Genomic DNA, 18,868 nt, shown 5'->3' on the forward strand with positions numbered 1-18,868 from the left:
GTGAAGAAGAAGATGATGATGATGATGATGATGACAACAACGAAAGAGAGCAAGATCGGTTGGTACAAGAGGCTTCCGAGCTTGGGAAGAGACTAGTGCTTTCGCTTGATCCGGAGAATCCGGGGAAATCAGAACTGTCGATTGGTGATCATGGGCCACAGGTGCTGCCATCATCATCGGCTGTTTCGCTGGTACGACACACGACCGCGGCAGCTGCGGCATGGTCGGCCTCACGCGCAGATAGGACATGCAGGAGGAGGGAGGAAGAGGGGGGAGGAGGGTGAAGGGCTGCCTTAAGTGCCCCCTTCGGACTTTCGCAGATTGGAGGCTGTATACGTCTCCCCCAAGTCGGCCTATCATGGGGTGCCTGGGGCGGATTATACGGGAAATGACCAAAACCCGGGAGGATGCAATGCAAACTTGGGGGGGGCAACCAGCTACAGCCAACAACGATATCGGTTGGACGTGCAGAAGGCGGCCGGCCGATATGTATTTGAGTTTTGACGGATCTTGGGAGTTGGGTGCTCTGGAATGGGGCTTTCATTCACCATTATGTGCATTCATTCCCCTTGCTGACGTTGTTGGTCGTTGGCTAAGTCCAGGCATATATCGCGAGCCAACAGAACCACCACGGCCCTCGCTCGAGCATGCGCACGCCTTGTTGCGACTTCCGGGCGCGAGAGACTCCACGGGTTGCGCCCTAGTCTATCTACTTGTGTTGTCTCATTTCGCTTTCTTACTTGGCCACTTGCTAGTTCAAATTCCAGATGGTTCGGCGGCTGCTGGGTAGACGAGGACGGACCATACAATTTCGGTGTTGTTTGTCTGTTCGTGGTGAATGCCTCGAGGTGCTGCACGTGGAGAACAGGGTGTCGACCTACTTGATCCGAAACAGGCGCACGCCAAGTCGACGACCGAGTTGGTGGGATGGGGGATCGGCAGCCAGCTGAAGAGTTGGTGACTTTGCTGAAAGTTTTTTTTTCTCTTTTCTTTCTCTTTCCAACAATGACAGATAATCAATCAGAGTCCTAGGAAATTCTGGCCATCTGGTTGGCGTTGGGTGTCGTCACCGTCACCCTCTCTCTCTCCGCCGGCCCCTCCCCCGTCACCAAAAGGCAGGCGCAATCAAATACAACTTTCTCTTTGGCTGGTGTGTGTTTCGATGGTAGGGGTGATGCGGGTTGGCCGCTGATTGGCCGAATTAGACGGCCGGTACCAAAAAGATGGAATGGGCAAAGCTGACGTTGGGTTGGGTGGTCAGCTTGTCAGCCAAATCTTTTCTGTAGGATGGTGGATGGGCTCCAGCTGAGGAGGAGGATCGTCGTTGTGCTGACGCGAGGCGGACAAATGAGATTTGATGCAACTTGGGGGAGGAGAGAAAGAGAGAGAGAGCTCACCCCCAAACGCCGAAATGCGCAGAAATGCCGTGTACCACTGGCCAATGTTTCATGAGCTGTCAAATCGATGTCGTCCAACCCGAATTGGCGTCGCATGATGGCAGACGAGGCACACAGCGAATGGCTGGCAAGAAGGATGGATGCACACTCGGTGGCCACCATGCACCTCCCGGTCCTTCCTGCCTCTAATTCTTGGGTCAATTGCAGGCTTTACAGGGCAAATAACGGAGAATATGAAGATGAAAAGTGAAGTTGGCGGCGACGTCAATTAGACGGATGAAGGATTCCTGTCACTCCACGTTGCAGATGGATACAGGTAACAAACCGCCCGCCGTGGGAGCCAACAACCGTATGCCGGGAGCATTAGTGATCCAACGCCATGGATGCTGTTGGACCCGTACCCTTACAAGAGCTGAGTGGAAGAATCCATTTCTTCTCGAAGAGTGCCACTGTATTATTGTTCTGCATCCTCCCCCAGTGATGTTGGCGGACAGCCGGAAGATACCCAACACCGTCCCCCGGCGTATTCGGTCACGGTTTCCGCTGTTTCGGGAAATATGATGTACAATGTGAAATCACCTGTAGCTAGCGCTGGGTCCTGCGCGAGACATTGTGGGGGAGAACATGTCGTCTCTCCCGAGAGGCGAAGGAGGTCGGTGTGATTGGGTCGGACGACCGAAGCAGCCACGCATATCATCAGACTCGGAAACCCGACGGGGAGGGGAGGTCTCCGTCGCTACCGATCAGTATGCGTTCATATCTATCCTATCTCGTCTATGATACAGATCTGTTGCTTGGGTGCCATGTGCAGACGCCATGCGGTCACGAAGGCTGCGGGCAGGTAACGTGGATAACCATCCTGCCGACGACGGAGAAGAATGGATCGACAGAGATGGCAAACACCAGGAATCCTCTGGAAAGCCGGTATCCAGTCGCGATGACGTCCCATGGACGGCGTGGAAGGGGATATGCAAACAGTGGTGGGGTAGGAATGCTATAAGTCATACTCTGCCCCGCCCTAACGCGACCCTGAGAGTTCGCAGCTCTAACAAGACAGAGACAGATACGTGACTCGCGTGCAGGTGCGTGCCAGAAAGTGTCTTGTGGTCTTAGGTCTTAGGTAGGGAAAGTAAGGAAAGTAAGGCAAGTAAGAGTAAAATGATGGCTCCCAGGATGGTCTCAAAATAAGGATTCATATTGGGGCACAGCCGCGCTACTGCCACCACGGCAACTTTTTTAACCGCGATTGATGGTTCTGGACTTACTGTCTTGGGTTTGGTGCCGGTGTATTTTTAGCCAGACTCCCAGAGACCACGCGAAGTCGAAGTCCCCCCGCAAGGGCATTAAATCCCAAAGACATGGGCCCTTGTCGTTTATGACCTCGAATGTTAAGATGAGCATAAGCCAGTCCATCGCGCCCTGGAATGGGTAGACAATTCTTTCTTTTTGTGCTTGTCCCGGCGCAACGCAGAAACTCCGAGGAGGAAACGACACGGGTTTCTCTGGGGTGTTCTCCCGATCGCTGCTACTGCAGAGCCAATGCCATTCCCGTAAGCAAGTGCTAACAGACGAAGCCACGAACATCGCTTACTACAGGCGCACTTCCCTTCACTCACCCACACTGACATAGTCTGACTGTAGCCGAGCTTGTATTCTGTATTTATCCCTCCAGAGGAGACGCATCCCTGTCGCTTGTCGCTTCCTTCCACCTCTCCCATCTGTTCAATGCTCCGCCCGGTGAATGGGTCGGACACACACACACACACCATGCCTACCTGCGCACCTCCAAAGTATATTGTTATAGATAGCCTGCCTTACATACCATGACTGACCATGACTGGCCCAGCTGATCCTCCTGCTGCTTTGCCCTACGAATGCTGAATGCGCCGTATTACTGTGATACAGACCTCATATCCTGTCCACCTCGCCCCCATTCCTTCAAGCTTGTGCCTCCTACCACCTTCATCCTTTCATCTCTACCCTTTCCCCCACAGACTCCGTCCGTCTGCACTTACACGCCTACCTTCTTCTCATGCTTCATACTGCTACTATCCGGTAGGATCTAGTGAACACTACTTACTATAATCTACTCTGCCTATACTCTCAACCTTGAAACCTTCATACTCAAGTAAGAGAAACAACCCGAATTTAAGCTTCCGACCTTGTCGGCCGCAATCTTACGCGATATCTCACAGAACAGCCCAAATCACGGGGCCGCCGAAGCTCCGCGACCTATCCCCACGAACCATGGACTACTTACAGCTACCGTCGTTGGACTCCTCATATGGCATGTTCGGGGAAGAGTCGACAGAAAAGGCCCTGGCCCGAGGACGAACCCTATCCGCCAAGCGGAAGCTCCTCCCGAGCATACGAACCTCGCTGTCGCTGACGCCAGCCAGCAAATTCCACATCCCCCAGCTCTCGCCGCGGTCGGCCGCCGCCGCGCTGGCCGACGCCCTTGGCGTGTCCGTAAGCGACCTAGAGCCGCCGCGCGCGGCAGAAGAGCAGCAGCGGGAGCAGAAAGAACGCCTGGCCCGGAGGACGAGCTCGGTCTACACGACGACGACGCCCGAGCACAACAACGCCGACATCATGACCCCGGTCGACTACATGATCGAGCAGCGGCTGAAGTCGGCCGTGGCCGACACCTTGGGCCTGCCGCTGTCGTCCATACCGCGCGACGAGTCGTTCCCGGACCTCGGCGGTGACGCTAGGGCTGCGAGGCTCCTCAGGGCGCGGTGTGCGCAGGTTGGCCTTTCGGTCAAGACGCGCGACATTCTGGATTGCAGGACCCTGGCCGAGTTGGAGACGCGCATCACGCCCATGCACCGGTCGCCGTTGCGGGAGCCTTCCTGCACCATCAGCCCCCTCAAGCTGAGCACGCCCAGGGCTCTCCTAAAGCGACGACGGCGCTCGCCAGCCAGCAACGACCGCTCCCGGACTTGGCCAGCAAGCCCACGGTGCAACCGAAAGCCTCCAAGCGATATCACAACCGGGTGGAGCAGGTGCTGTCGCTGAACAGCGACGTGTCCAAGGCGTGCGTCATCAAGCCGCGCGCGGGCATGTTCGAGGGCCAGACGGTGGCCTTCCTGAGCCTCGCCAGCTGCGTCGTCGAGGGGCCCAACGACTGCGACCTCAAGCTGCTCAACGCCTACTACACCAGCCCGCTGCCGTCGATCCGGGCCGCCGTCAAGGCCAAGGTGGTCGACGAGCTGCTCGTGCCCAGCGTCTGGGTCGTGCTCGAGCGCCTGCCCCTCGACGCCAACGGCGTCATCAACCGCCGCAAGATGCAGACCTGGATCCAGAACGCCAACGAGGAGCTGCACCGCCAGATCATGTCGGTCGAGACCGAGGAGCTCCTGGTCGCGCCCACGACGGACGTCGAGGCGCAGCTGCAGCGGCTGGTCGGCACGACGCTGCAGATGGAGGCCGAGTCCATCGGCATGAACCACTCCTTCGCCAAGCTCGGCGGCGACTCCAAGACGGCGATGCAGCTGGTCGTCCGCTCTAAGTCCCAGGGCCTCTCGTTCAAGGTCGAAGACGTCCTCCAGACCATGTCGTTGACGCAGCTCGCCGCCCTGGCCGTGTCCAGCGACGAGGTGGCGAGGAGGTCGCTCGAACCGGCCGGCAAGGAGACCGAGCTCTCGCCCATGCAGCGCTTCTACTTCCACACCGCCATGGGCAACAAGTCTCTGCTCCGCAGCTCTCGCACCGGCAACTACCGATTCAACCAGAGCCAGTTGCTGCGGATCAACAAGTCGATTGGCATCGAAGATGTACACGCGGCCGTCGAGGCCGTCGTAGCCCACCACGCCATGCTGCGGACCCGGTTCAGGAGAAACGGGACGTCGTGGACTCAGCACACCCTTTCCGAGGTCCCCTCCTCGTACCACTTCGGCCACCACGCCGTATGCACCAACGAAGAGGTCCAGGCGGTGATCAAGCAAGCCCAGGTCAACATCGACATTGAGAACGGGCCGGTGTTCGCGGCCCATCATTTCCACACCAACGACGGCTACCAGGTTCTCTACCTGGTGGCGCATCACCTCGTCGTCGACTCCAAGTCGTGGCACATCATCACGCAGGATCTCGAGGAATTGCTCCTCAACGGCACGCTGGCCACCAACCACCTGGTGTCGTACCAGGCCTGGTCGACGTACCAGCGGCGCCGCACCAATGGCATGGAGAACGCGGTCAAGCTGCCGTTCACCCCCGTTCCCGCCAACTGTGATTACTGGGGGTTCAGAACAGCCGCAACATCTACGGAAGCACAGTATCCTACAGCTTCACGCTGGGGTCTGAAATCACCGGTCTCCTCGAGGAAAGCAATCATGCATTCCGCACCACGTCCTCCGACATCTTCGTGGCGGCCCTTCTCCAGTCCTTCTCCAAGACCTTCGCGGACCGGGCTACCCCCACCATCTGGACCCAGGAGCACGACCGGGCTGCCCTGGAATCCGAGCTCGATATCACGCAGACGGTCGGCTGGTTTACCTCGCTTTCTCCGCTGTCGCTTTCTGTCGGCCAGACAGAGGACATGTCGAGGGTGCTAAGCAAAGTCAAGGATTCTCGGCTCGACGTCGCCGAACGAGGTGTGCCCTACTTTGCTTCCGAGCTTCGCGACGGTGCGTCCGCGGAGGCATTTGCATCCACGACGTGTCCCATGGAGATCCTCTTTACCTACGCCGGGCCAGCACCGGTCTCGGAGCGTCAAGAAAATCTCTTGCAGCAGCTTCCCATCCCTAAGGAGTCGATAGGCTCGGAGACGTCCGACATTGGACCCAACGTCGGCCGCATCGCCCTCTTCGAGGTATCGGCCTCGGTCGAGTATGGCGAGCTCAAGTTCAAGTTCGTCTGCAGCCGCGAGTCCAGCCGGCAGGACCTGATCCAGCTCTGGGTGCGGAGCTGCGAAGCCCACCTCCGCCAGACCATCCACCGGCTGCACACCCAGGTGCCCGAGCTCACCCTCGCCGACATGCGCTTCGTCGACATCGAGTACGACGGCGTCGCCAAGATGAACCGGGAGGTGCTGCCCCAGCTCAACGTCGAGGTGGCCAACATCGAGTGCATCTACCCGGTGACGCCCAACCAGCAGAACCTCCTCATCAACGAGGCGCTCGTGCCCGGCACCTCCATCATGCAGGCCATCTACACGCTCGACACCATCGGGGGCTACGTCGACGTCGGCCGCATCTGCGCCGCCTGGCAGGGCATCACCGAGAAGCACCAGGCGCTGAGGACCGTCTTCTCCGACAGCGTCTCCAACAACGGGCTCTACGACCAGATCGTGCTGCGAAGGCACTCCCCCAACATGCTCTTCATCGAGAGCTTCCTCGCCGCCGAGGCCATGGAGTCGGTCGAGAAGCTTTCTGCCCCCACCCTGGTCAAGGGCACCCCCTGGCACAGGCTCGTGGTGTGCCAAGCGCCCGGCAAGACGCTGCTGAAGCTCGAAATCAGCCAGGCTCTCTGCGACCCTGCCAGTCTGATCCAGATCTTCGACGAACTCGACCGCGCTTACTTCCACCACGAAATCCCCACCGCCTCCACCATCTCCTATCCCGAGTATCTCCAGTGCCTCAAGACGACCCCCGTCAGCACTGAGTTCTGGCGCGAGCTGCTCAGCGGCGTCCCGTCTTGCCAGTTCCCCACCCTGGTCTCGAGGTCCGTGAATGCCAAGGACTACTTCACCGACTCGGTGGACTTGGGCATCCCGCACCAGAGCCTCGTGGACTTTGCCGCCCAGTACGAGATCGAGGTCGCCACCGTGCTGCGCGTGGCTTGGGGTCTGGTGTTGCGCGCCTATGTCGGCTCCGACTCGGTGTGCTTCGGGTACCGGACCTCGGGCCGCGACATTCCGGCCAAGGGGCTGGCGGACGCCGTGGGCTGCTTCTCCAACGTCCTGGCGTGCAGACTGCACCTGCACCCCTCGCAGGCCATGGACGAGCTGCTCCTGGTCTCGAACGAGAACCACGCCGAGTCCCTGCACCACCAGCACGTGTCGGTGCACAACATGCAGCACGCCCTGGGGACCAAGGGCGGCCGCCTCTTCAACACCTGCTTGTCCTTCGGGTACGAGAACGCCCTCCACTCGCAGTCGGGCTCCCGCCTCTACCACCTCAAGACCGTCCAGCACTCCGAGTACGACCTGAACGTCGACGTCAACTTCCGGAACGGCGAGGTCGCGGTGGACTTGGGCCACCGCATCCTGAACTCGGAACAGGCCGGCCACGTGGCCCACGCCTTCGGCAAAGCCATCGAGAGCCTGATGCAGGCGCCCGGCGGCAGCATGGTCAAGGAGATGAACCTGTTCAACCAGCACGACCAGGAGCAGGTGCTGCGGTGGAACGGGCGGTCCAAGCCGGAGCAGCAGAAGTTCAAGGGCCACATCCACCGGCTGATCGCGGAGCACGCGCTCGAGAACTCGGACATCCAGGCCGTGTGCGCGTGGGACGGCGACCTGACGTACGGCGAGCTCGACGAGCTGGCCATGACGGTCGCCAGCCACCTGCGCAACCGCGGTGTCACGGCCGACAGCCCCGTGCCCGTCGTCGTCGACAAGAGCCGCTGGGCCGTCGTCGCCATGCTGGGCGTCCTCAACTCGGGCGGCATCCTCGTGCCCGTCGACGCCGAGCTGCCCTCCATGTTCGGCTGGGTCGCCGAGAGCGTCGGGGCCCGCGTCGTGCTGGCCTCGGAGAGCGTGCGCGCGCACCTCGACGGCGCCCTGGGCCGCGACGTCGACGTCGTCTACCTCAACGAGGAGACGGTCGACGCCATGGCCTTCCAGGACGTCGCCGTCACGCCGCCCGACACCAAGGCCCACCAGACGGCGTGCATCCTGTTCGAGCACCAGGGCGCCGAGCAGCACAAGGGCATCAAGTACACGCACGGCGCGCTGTCGACGGCCTTCATCAGCCAGGGCCCGGCCCTGCGCATCAACCCGTCGAGTCGCGTCATGCAGGTCTCGTCCTTCAGCACCGACATCGCCCTGTCCGAGGTCTTCACCACCCTCATCAACGGCGGCTGCATCTGCGTGCCCTCGGCCGCCGAGCGCCTCGCCAACTACACGGCCGCCGCCTGCCGCATGCAGGTCAACTGGTCCTACCTGACGCCCACCCTGTCGCGCAGCCTGCGGCCCGAGAGCCTCCCGGACATGGCCGTCGTCTGCTTCCGCACCCTGCACCTCGAGGAGGACACGTACGCGCCCTGGGCGGACCGGGCCAAGGTGCTGCTGGCCTACGGGTCCGCCGTGTCGTGCCCGCTGGGGCTGTCGGCCGCCGAGGTGAAGGACGCCAACTCGCTGCGGTGCATCGGCAAGCCCGCCGTGGGCAACTTCTGGGTCGTCAGCCCGTCCAAGCTCAACCGGCTGGTGCCCATCGGCGCCGTGGGGGTGCTGGTCATCGAGTCGCCGACGCTGGCCGAGGGCTACGAGACGGGCGCCAAGGACGTCATGCGCTGGAACCCGGCGGCCAAGCAGCCGGGCCGCCTGCTGCGGACGGGCCACTTCGTCCGCTACAAGGAGGACGGCCAGCTGGAGCTGGTGGCGGACCAGGGCGAGACGACAGCCATCGCGGGCCAGACCTTCCGCAAGGCCGACGTCGAGCCGCACCTGCGCCGGTGCCTGGGCCGCGGCGTCGACGTCTTCGTCGAGACCATCGCCTTCAACTACCACGACAGCGACTCCAAGCCGATCCTGGCCGCGTTCCTTCAGATGGCCAGCGACGAGGGCGGGGAGCACGAGCTGGGCCGGCTCGGCCCGCGCACGCGGGAGCGCCTGTACCTGGCCAAGCGCACGGCCGAGCTGTCGCTGCGCGACGTCCTGCCGCGCCACATGATCCCATCCACCTTCATCCCGGTGCGCAAGATCCCGCTGACGTCGGCGCTCGAGGTCAACCGCCTCGGCCTGGCGCGCCTCATCGCCGGCTTCTCCAAGACCCAGCTCCTCTCCTTCGCCAGCGTGCCCAACCCCCGCGAGGTCCAGGCCGCGGGCCTCCACCCGCTCCCGCTGACGCGCGTCGAGGAGCGCGTCCGCGGCCTGTGGGCCGCCGTCCTCGGCATCGACGAGGACGACGAGTCCTCCATCACGGCCGAGGACGGCTTCCTGCGCCTCGGCGGCAACTACGACCTCGCGCACGAGCTCGTCGTCGCGTGCCGTCGCCAGGGCATCGCCGTGTCCGTCGTCGACCTCCTCCGCAACACGTCCCTCACCGAGATTTGCAGGGGCATCACCCTTCCGGCCGTCGCGCCGCCCTCGTCCAACACCAACAGCATCGGCAGCAACAGCCCTCGAATCAGCAACAGTAACAGCAGTAGTAACGGGACCGCCCCCACCAGCCCCTCGTCGCAGAATTCCATCCGGGAGTCCCTCGCGCCGCAGCTCGGCGTCGACCGCGACGCCATCGAAGACGTGACCGAGGCGTCGTCGCTGCAGACCATGTTCGTCGAGGCGGGCATGCTGGAAGAGAACAAAGGGGCCATTGATTGGTTCGCCATCCACGTCCAAAACAACAGTAGTAATGGATCGTTAGACTGGGGTAAGCTCGAACACGCCTGTAACTTGCTTACACTGGCCCATCCTATCCTTCGGACGACATTCGCTACCCATCACAGAAGACTCTGGCAAGTCGTCCTTCGCCACCCGATCCCTAAAGCCCGCGCCGGCGGCCCACCCAGCCCACACCGCCTCGTCGAGTTTGACCGATATCAGTGTCCTAGCTGGCGACTATCTACCGCTGCCGGGAAGCTTGTCAAGCGAGACCAGGGGATCCCGGTCGACTTCCGGAAGCCCGTTACGAAATTCATGTAAGTTTCTCTCTCTCCCCTTTCTTCCTTCTTTTCTTCCCCCCACCAGCAGCCAATACCGCTTCGTTTCGTGTTTTCGAGCCTAGCCGGTATATATGTATACTAATGTGTGACACAGTTACCTCGACGGGGGCAAGAACGCCATCCTCCTTCTGAGACTGTCGCGGGCCCAGTACAACGACCTATCCCTGCCCGTCCTGCTGAAGGACCTCAGCCGGCTCTACGACCAGGGCGAGCTGACGACCCGAAACGCCGGGTTCTGCGACGTCATGCGGGCCGCGAAGCAGGCGTCCCGAAACGGCGCCGTCGACTACTGGAAGGCCCTCCTGCGGGACTCCCAGATGACGCAGGTGGTGTCCCAGGCCGGCCCCAGCGTGGCCAGCCCCGAGCCCAAGACGCTCCGCCAGCAGATCCCGACGGGCTCGCTGCAGAACCTCGGCATCCCGTTCGAGACGATCCTGAAGGGCGCGTGGGCCCTCGTGCTCGCGCGGCTGTCCGGGTCTGACGACATCGTCTTCGGCCACCTGGTCGAGGGCAAGCACCTGCACCTCGCCAACGTCCTGGGCCCCTGCGGCGGCATCGTGCCCGTGCGCACCCAGGTCCCCGCCGTGCCCGTCACGCCCTACGAGTACTTCCGCGCCGTGCACAGCCAGCACGTCGCCAGCATCCCCCACGAGAACATGCAGTCGGCCGACATCCTGCGCAAGTGCACCGCCTGGGCCCCCTGGACGCGCTTCAGCACCGTCGTGCAGCACCAGGCCCAGGCCCAGGACGCCGACGCCACCGGCAGGCGCGAGTTCGCCGTCGGCAACGCCGCCTGCCGCCTCAGCCCCATGGCCGCCCCGCGGCTCTACAATGCGGACCTCTTCGTCAAGTCGGCCCCCGTGGCGGGCGGCGCGCGCATCGACATCGCCCTGTCCTTCTGCGAGAGGCGCGTGCACCCCGTCTTCGCCGACGAGGTCCTCAAGCTGCTCTGCTCCACCATCAGCCTGCTCACGTCGGCCTTCGTCATGGAGCCCCTGATGCTCAAGAGCCTGAACGGCGACACCAGCATCGCCACCCCCAACAACACCGCCACCAACAACAACAGCAACGAGGGCGCCGCCCCGCGCATCCCGCTGTCCCCGATCCGCTCCGAGCACGCGGGCCACGCCGGCGCCTTCGCCTTCCCCGCGCCGGTGCAGGCGGTGCTCCCCGACCACGCCGGCGCCATCCACGCCGTCATCTCGGCGGCCTGGGAGGCGGTGCTGGGCGCCGGGTCGCTGGCGCGCCGCGCCGACGTGCGCTCCGTGCCCTTCTACGACATCTGGGGCTCGCTGGTCGCGGCGGCCGAGCTCGCCCGCTTCTACAACGCGCGCGTGCCCGAGCTGGGCGTGCCGGGGCTGGAGGGCGCGCACTTCGCCCTCGAGGACATGGTCGAGGCGCCGACCATGATGCTGCAGTACGAGATGGTCATCGCCCGCCAGCAGCAGGGCGTCCACCACCACCACCCCCGCCGCCACTCCTCGCACCACCACCACCGCAGCGGCAGCCACCACTCGGCGCGCCGCAGCCCCAGCGTCGTGCTCCGCGCCAACGCGTGGGGCAAGAACCTGAAGAAGCTGACGACGGCGGCCGTTGTCAACAACGGGGGCGCCCCGCTGCCGGTGCCGGCGACCATCCCCGAGGCGTCCAAACTGCCGCCGCCGACGCCGACGCACGCGCGCAACACGAGCCACGGCAGCTCCATCGAGTCCATGACCACGGGCAGCAGCCAGAGCGACGAGGACGAGGTCCGCGACGAGCTGTCCCCGATCCAGACGACGTCGCCGCGCCTCGCGCGCCGCTGGACCGTGTCCCATCGCGACAAGGACAAGGAGGGCCGCGGCGCGGGGCTGGCGAAGAAGAAGTCGACGCAGTTTCTCGAGAAGTTTGGTATGATTTAGAGAAGAGGGGAGGAGACTTTCAAGTCATCAATCGTTGATGCTCAAAAGAAACGCTGACTTTCCTTTGTTACTATTGTTATATGGCCATCTTCGAATCGTTTGAAGAGCCTTTTCATTTTGTCGGGTATGTCAAAATCGTTCTGGGTATACTGGCGTTCAACCTGGATTGGTTGGGTGGGAGAAGCGTGCATTATCATATCATGGCCCCGGCGTACAAGGTTGTTTTCCTATCGGTGCTTTTTCTTCGCTTCGCGAGTCTGTCTGTACATGGAAGATACCCCAAGTTGTAGATGTATATTTAGTATTGTATTATATTTAGTTTAAGGAACAAGACATTAGTTCAAAACGCTACTCATTCATAACCCTTATCACCACCACGTCATGCCCTTACCGCTTACGAGGGATGCGCCCCTTACTGACAAGCAGCATGCGATTGTTGCCATCATCGCGCGGTGGCCGGTAATCAACTGCCATCCACCGAGTCATTACCGTCTTTTCAGCAATATGACGCAAATCGGGACCGTGTCATCTGCCGGGCATGCAAGGAGATACAGCAAACCAGACAGCAAACCTGGGTGAAGGTGCCCCCAGCATCCAATGATCTGCCCTCCCTTGCTTCCCCAACATTGGCATATGCGGGGGTGGACCGGGGGTTTCCCGTCGCCCGTCCCCATTGAGAACGGATCTGACATCGCTTTCCCATTCACCACCAACCCCGCACAGTCATTGGCAGTCTAGCACGTGGGCAAACAGCGGACTGCTACGTCGCGGTATAACGTCGCGGGAAAACAGTTGAGGGAAAAGATTGTCTGTCCAGGTGGTGGAGGGTGGGGGCAGAGGAGGGATAGGTCATTGCTTGTATAAATCTTGATGCTACCACCTCCTGATCCGGATCTTTTGTCGATAAGTTGCAAACCCATGTGTGGTGAGATCTGGATCGTAGATCTAGAGATTGGTTGATGTTACGTCACACACTCTCCACCAACTAATCACATCGCTCCAACCCAACATGGCCACAGGAGTCTCAAAGGCCGGTGACGGCGACGTCGAAACCGCCGCTGCGCAGCATGTCGAGACCAGGAAGGAGACGAAGCAGGAGAAGCGAGACAACATCTCGCTCCGCGGCGCGCCCTCGTCGGATCAAGAAGGAGGCGTCGTCGTCGATGCTAAGGGCGGAGACGACGATGGCGGTCCTACCGACCCCGAGGCCGAGAAGAAGCTCATCCGGAAGTGCGACCTGCACGTCCTGCCGCCCATCACGGTGCTCTTCTTCCTGGCCTTCATGGACCGCACCAACATCGGCAACGCGAGGATCCAGGGCATGTCCAAGGACCTGAACATGACGGGGCGGGATTACAACCTCGCGCTTTTCATCTTCTTCATTCCCGTAAGTACCCAGCGCTGGCGGATCCCAGACGAACGAGTGCGCCATACGGAGTACTGGCTAACCGGCGTACACATGGGGGTGGGTGCTGCAGTATATCCTATTCGAGGTCCCTTCGAATCTGGTCATCAAGAAACTTGCCCCGTCGACGTGGCTCAGTCTCATCATGGTCTTATGGGGTGAGTTCTGCCATTATTCTTCCGGGCGATATGTAGGCCTTACCTAACTGCCACCACCATACAGGCATCGCCACCATTGGCATGGGACTGATCAACAATGTCGCCGGCCTCGTGGGCTGCCGATTCGTGCTCGGCATCTTCGAGGCCGGCCTGTTCCCGGGTAAGCAATGAACGACCCAGCCCATCCAGTCCAATCGCCGTGTTCGTGAGTAAACATGATATTGACTTGAGGGAAACTCCACATACAGGCTCGGTGTACTTAATCAGCATGTAAGGAGGTTCAATTTCCTCTCCTCCCCATCCCGTCGCCAGCCCCCACTGACAATCAATCCCAGGTACTACACCCGCTACGAGCTGCAGTGGCGCATGTCCATCTTCTTCAGCGCCTCCATCATGGCGGGCGCCTTCTCGGGCCTGCTGGCCTTCGCCATCGCGCACATGGGCGGCGCCGGCGGCTACGGCGCCTGGCGCTGGATCTTCATCATCGAGGGCCTCGCCACCGTCGTCGTCGGCGTCGCCGCCAAGTTCTGGGTCGCCGACTGGCCCGAGAAGGCCGCCTTCCTGACCGACGCCGAGCGCCGGCTGCTGGTCCGCCGCCTCGCCGCCGACACGGGCGCCGCCCGCATGGACCGCCTCGACCGCCGGGCCACGCGCCGCATTCTCACGGATTGGAAGATCTACGCGGGGACCCTGGCCTACTTCGGCATCGTGAACACGGGCTACGCGGGCTCGGTGAGTGTTTCTTTCCTTTGGCCCCCTTTCTTTTCTCGCAAGCAAGGGGGAGAAGGCCGCCTGTGTGTGAGCGAGTATCAAGCCAGTGCGCAGTACTAACAGACCCTGCTCCCCAGTTCTTCATCCCCACCATCCTCAACCAAATGGGCCTCACCGCCGAAGCGGCCCAAGTCCGCACCATCCCGCTGTACGTCGCCGCGACGCTCGTCTGCCTCGGCGTGTCGCTCGCCACCGACCGCCTGCGCCACCGCTACAGCTTCGCCCTGGGCGGCATCGTCGTCGCCAGCGTCGGCTACGTGCTGCTGCTGTGCCAGTCGGCCGTGCCCGTCGGCGTGCGCTACTTCGCCCTGTTCCTCGTCGTCGTCGGCGGCTACACGACGCAGCCCGTGGCGCTGGCGTGGCTGGCCAACGCCGAGAGCGGCCACAAGCGCGCGCCGTCTCGTCGGCGGCGCAGGTCGGCTTCGGCAATATCGGCGGCATCGTCGCCTCCAACGTCTTTTTCGACGCCGAGCAGCCCCGCTACTGGACCGGCTTCGGCGTCAGCCTCGCCATGCTCTGGGTCTGCGCCGCCGCCTGCACCTGGCTCTACCTCGGCGCCCGCCGCGAGAACCGCCGGCGCGACCGCGGCGAGCGCGACTGGCGGCTGGGCGAGCCCGATGCCGATAACCTCGGGGACGACCACCCGAGCTGGAGACTGGCGACGTAATGAGGGGCGGGCAGTCACGGAAACACTAGCACATAGGTACATAACAGGTCACCATAAGAAGCAAGACACCCAACCTCGAAGTATTAAAAACGTAAATCATACGCATTTTATTTCGCCCTGTGGGCTTTCAAATCCAAAACGCTGTCTATATAAGTAATTCGCCCCAAGCTAAGATGACGTGTCCTATGTGAACGAGATATGTTATCAAGTCATCGATTGAAGTGGTGTCTGTATTCCAATATCCACCAACGCCGCAAGTAATCGCTTCGCCCTTAATCCTCGACCCCTTGGACAGTGGGTCTGTTCCCGCAAACTGTCCGGCTGTCAAAAATCCTTAGGATATCCTTGAAATAAGAATCTGCACTTTGCAAATCCACTTCGAAATGCGAAACCCCTATAAGTAGGAGTACTTGCGCTTAGTAATCCATCGCGGATGCCTTCCCCTCCCAGCGCCATCTTCCTCGGAACGAAGATACGGCCGTGGAGCTGACACGGCCTACATGTCACCTTGCCATCAGGGTAAAACCTCGTTATGCGGCCTCGGTTGACATGACGCGGCGCTGCACTTAACTGATCCAGAAACCAAATTGTGCTTCTCGGTAACGACCAGGCCCAGCACTGTAGCGCCGACGGGCTTTTGCTGGTGTAGTGGCACGGCGAATCGCCGTGATGTGATAGCGGTTTTCGCGGTGTTCGCGTGACGGGGTGTGGCCCTCAAGGGCAATCTTGCTTTTCCCAAGCACCATTTCGTGATCAAGAAAACTCGCCAAGTCGAGGACCGAAATAGCTCCCCTCAGGAACCTTCATCAGTGCACACGGCGTCCCTTCGCATCCTGTTTGGTTGACCACGTTGTTCCCCCACCAATTCAATTCGACCATGGGCCACTGCAAGGTGAAGAAGATGATAATGCCGGCAATGGCAATTGCGCTGCTGAACGATGCTGAGAGAACAAAGTTGTACTTGGACCAGAAGCCGACGTATTTCCGCTTCAGGAAGACCCACGAAAACCAAGCAATCGGCACCGATGGCCAGATGTACGAGATGTTGTATGGGCTCCAGGTTAAGGCGCCGTAGAACATGGCGATGGGATGAATCTGTCGCAACCATGATCTCTTGGTTTTCTTTTGGATGTAATAGAAGATGATGGGGATGATAAGACCGATGGGGAAACCAAGCAGGAGCAGTGGGTAGAGGCCATCCTTGCCAAACATTCTACTGGGCCCAACAGTGCCCCAGACGATCGACGCCGCGAAGAAGGTGTTAATGCCCGGGCAAGTAAATCGATACGGGGCTCCGGGAGTGCAAACATCGGGAATCTGCTTCATCTGGAAATTGAGTACGGCCACGCAAATGACGGTCGAGATCAAGATCCCCATGACTTGGGCAGCAAAGGTCTGTCGTGGGGGCAGCTTGGCGTAATGGGCGATTTTCAGATCGTTCGAGAAGAAGATGGCGTGCAGGACAGTGACGTAGCCGAACGACTTGAAATAGTTCATGGCAAGAGCATTTCCTTGCACCCAGCTACCGCCAATGAATTCGGCGATGACATTAAGCGTCACTTCGACGCCCGTCATGGCCTTCACAATGCCGATGGGGATAATGAATAGGGCACAGAGGGCCAATCCATAGAAGACGACGCCTGGGCTGCTAAAGGTCTCCCAGGCGCCGATGGCAGCGCAGCCAAGCCCGATGGCGATACAGAGGACCAGCACATTCCACCATTCAGGTATGTCCGGGTAATAAGACATGAGGCGGTTGTGGACGTCTTGGTAATGGACATCTTCCTGGTGCATATCTTGCCGAAAGCTCCTAAACAGGTTGCGGAACCCCATCATGATCTCGTGGCGATGGTAAAGGTAGGCGTAGGAAAGGGTTGCCGTATAGATACCGAAGAAGAAGACGTAGACGACCAGGTTGCCGGCTGATAGAAACGGGGGCGAATAGTTGGTATATTTGACCGGATCGAAGAGACCGGTGCTCCAATCTACAGCTTTGCTAATGTTGTAGAGAGAGCCGGTATTGTCAAATATGCGGTTGCTGTTGATGGGGATATATCCTGTGTAGTAGGCGTTGGTGTACCAGAAAATGGCAATGATGACGCCCGAAATGGCGGCACCGATGAACTTGTTGAAAGTACTGAAGAAGGGTAGCATAAGAGGGTCGGTGGCATCGAAGAGCAAAGTGTTCCAGTCCCAAGTTGGCCAGGGATTAAAGCCAAGCCCATTGTTGAAACCGGTGACGGTGTTGAGGTGGACGTTTTCCGGGGCGATCCAGGACATCCAACTAAAAACGCTCAAGGCCGTGAAGATGTAACCGGGGAACCAGAAATAAATAAACATGGCGCCAAAGGTGAGGCCAAAGAATTTCATGCGTGACATGGTGAAGACCCTTCCGAACGGGCTCTTGACGGGCGTATTCTTGTCGTTATGGAAAGCCGAGTTAAGGGCGATGGTTACCAGAGAGCCAGGCCAGACGCAGTACGAGGGGTAGACCAAAAACCTCCGGACCATGCCGGCCATACCGTAGCCCAGGAAGTTGGTGCAGAGAGCGATCAGCAGCTGGTAGGCGAACTCGCCGGCGTAGCCCTGGTGGAAATAGTGATACTGAGTCCAGATGATGTTGTTCGAGTAAGGAGTGTTCCAGCTGACATTGGCCATGATGGTGATGAGCATGTGTTCCTTCTTGGTGAACTTGCCAGGATTCAGCGAGTGCCGAATGCCCCAGAGCGTAAAGCCGACATCCGGAAGAACGCTCTCAAAAAATTTGCCAATGGGATAGGCCAACAGCTGAGCCACGTTAGCCTGGACGGTGATAGCGGGCTGGCGAATGGAGAACAGCTGGTTAACGAAGGACAGAAGGACGGCGAAGCCCATGCCGATGATCCAGGCGCGGATAGTGCTGCAGGGAATGGCGGGATCGTCATGGTTGTCGACGACAGCTCGCACTTCCGGGTAGGGGCTGTTGACGGTGATTAGGGCGGCCTCCAATTTCAGCTCCTCAATTAGCATCTCATATTTCTCGGGCTCAGCAAAAATGGCGAGGTTCTCGAGAAAGAGGCGGATCTTCTCGATGATGGCGAAGGGAAAATTAGGGTCCGTCTCATGGATGCGCAGGACCTCCTCCAACATGGGCCTGATGTCATCCAAAGTCAGGCTCTTGGCCAGCAGCCTGGCTTCGAGCAGGTCGCTCTCGGTGACATTGTGATACGTCTGGATCTGGATCTCCGAGGGAGGGGGCCGGCATCTAAACTCCCATGGAAATTGGTGGCATGCGGCTTCTCGTTCTCGACGCCGCCAGACGAGGACGACGTCGGGACGTCTGGTTTCTCCTCGACGACGCGCTCCATGGCGTCGGAAGTCACATGGGATTCAAAGTTGGGTGTCGCAGGCCGGGGGGTGGCTTGCGATAGTGAGAGTGATGTCGCAAGGCCGGGGTTGATTGATGAGAGATCAATCAATCGATTGATTGACGATGACTGAGCTGCTCGAGCTGGGCTGGCTGGGCAGGAAAAGAATGGGCTGTCGCTAAAACTGGGGGTAAATGGAGATTGTAGAAAAGCGGTAATGCGACCCTGACAATAAGCAATCGCTGGAGGGCTGCGGGCACTGCTAAGGCGCCAGAAGATGCTAGTGCGCCAGTGGCCAGCCTAGCCAACTGCTAACCCAGCAGAAAAACAAGCAGCAGAAAAGGTAAATGTCAAAGAGACCAACAACCCCCCGCCGCCCCTCTTGGCGCGCTAGACCCA

At 60.2% G+C, this 18,868-nt stretch overlaps 3 protein-coding genes across 3 annotated transcripts; 1 reads left to right on the forward strand and 2 right to left on the reverse strand.

Annotated features, from left to right (window-relative positions):
* Positions 1-3,644: 3,644 nt before the first annotated feature.
* On the forward strand, positions 3,645-12,121 carry PG998_015021 (Nonribosomal peptide synthetase 12; the record flags this gene model as incomplete). The annotated part of the gene is made up of 4 exons (XM_066881837.1): positions 3,645-4,234; positions 4,318-5,590; positions 5,644-10,196; positions 10,315-12,121. 4 exons carry the CDS (start codon positions 3,645-3,647, stop codon positions 12,119-12,121), a joined length of 8,223 nt encoding a protein of 2,740 aa, XP_066723035.1.
* A 1,024-nt stretch (positions 12,122-13,145) lies between these two features.
* Positions 13,146-13,954, reverse strand: PG998_015022 (uncharacterized protein; the record flags this gene model as incomplete). The annotated part of the gene is made up of 3 exons (XM_066881838.1): positions 13,146-13,314; positions 13,728-13,834; positions 13,931-13,954. The coding sequence occupies 3 exons, from the start codon at positions 13,952-13,954 to the stop codon at positions 13,146-13,148; spliced, it is 300 nt and encodes a 99-aa protein (XP_066723036.1).
* A 1,921-nt stretch (positions 13,955-15,875) lies between these two features.
* PG998_015023 (uncharacterized protein) lies at positions 15,876-18,469 on the reverse strand (the record flags this gene model as incomplete). The annotated part of the gene is made up of 2 exons (XM_066881839.1): positions 15,876-18,366; positions 18,423-18,469. 2 exons carry the CDS (start codon positions 18,467-18,469, stop codon positions 15,876-15,878), a joined length of 2,538 nt encoding a protein of 845 aa, XP_066723037.1.
* Between the last annotated feature and the right edge of the window lie 399 nt (positions 18,470-18,868).

This window comes from Apiospora kogelbergensis (assembly GCF_038363985.1).
Source record: "Apiospora kogelbergensis strain CBS 113332 chromosome Unknown utg000019l_segment0_segment0, whole genome shotgun sequence".
Classification (NCBI taxonomy): domain Eukaryota; kingdom Fungi; phylum Ascomycota; class Sordariomycetes; order Amphisphaeriales; family Apiosporaceae; genus Apiospora; species Apiospora kogelbergensis.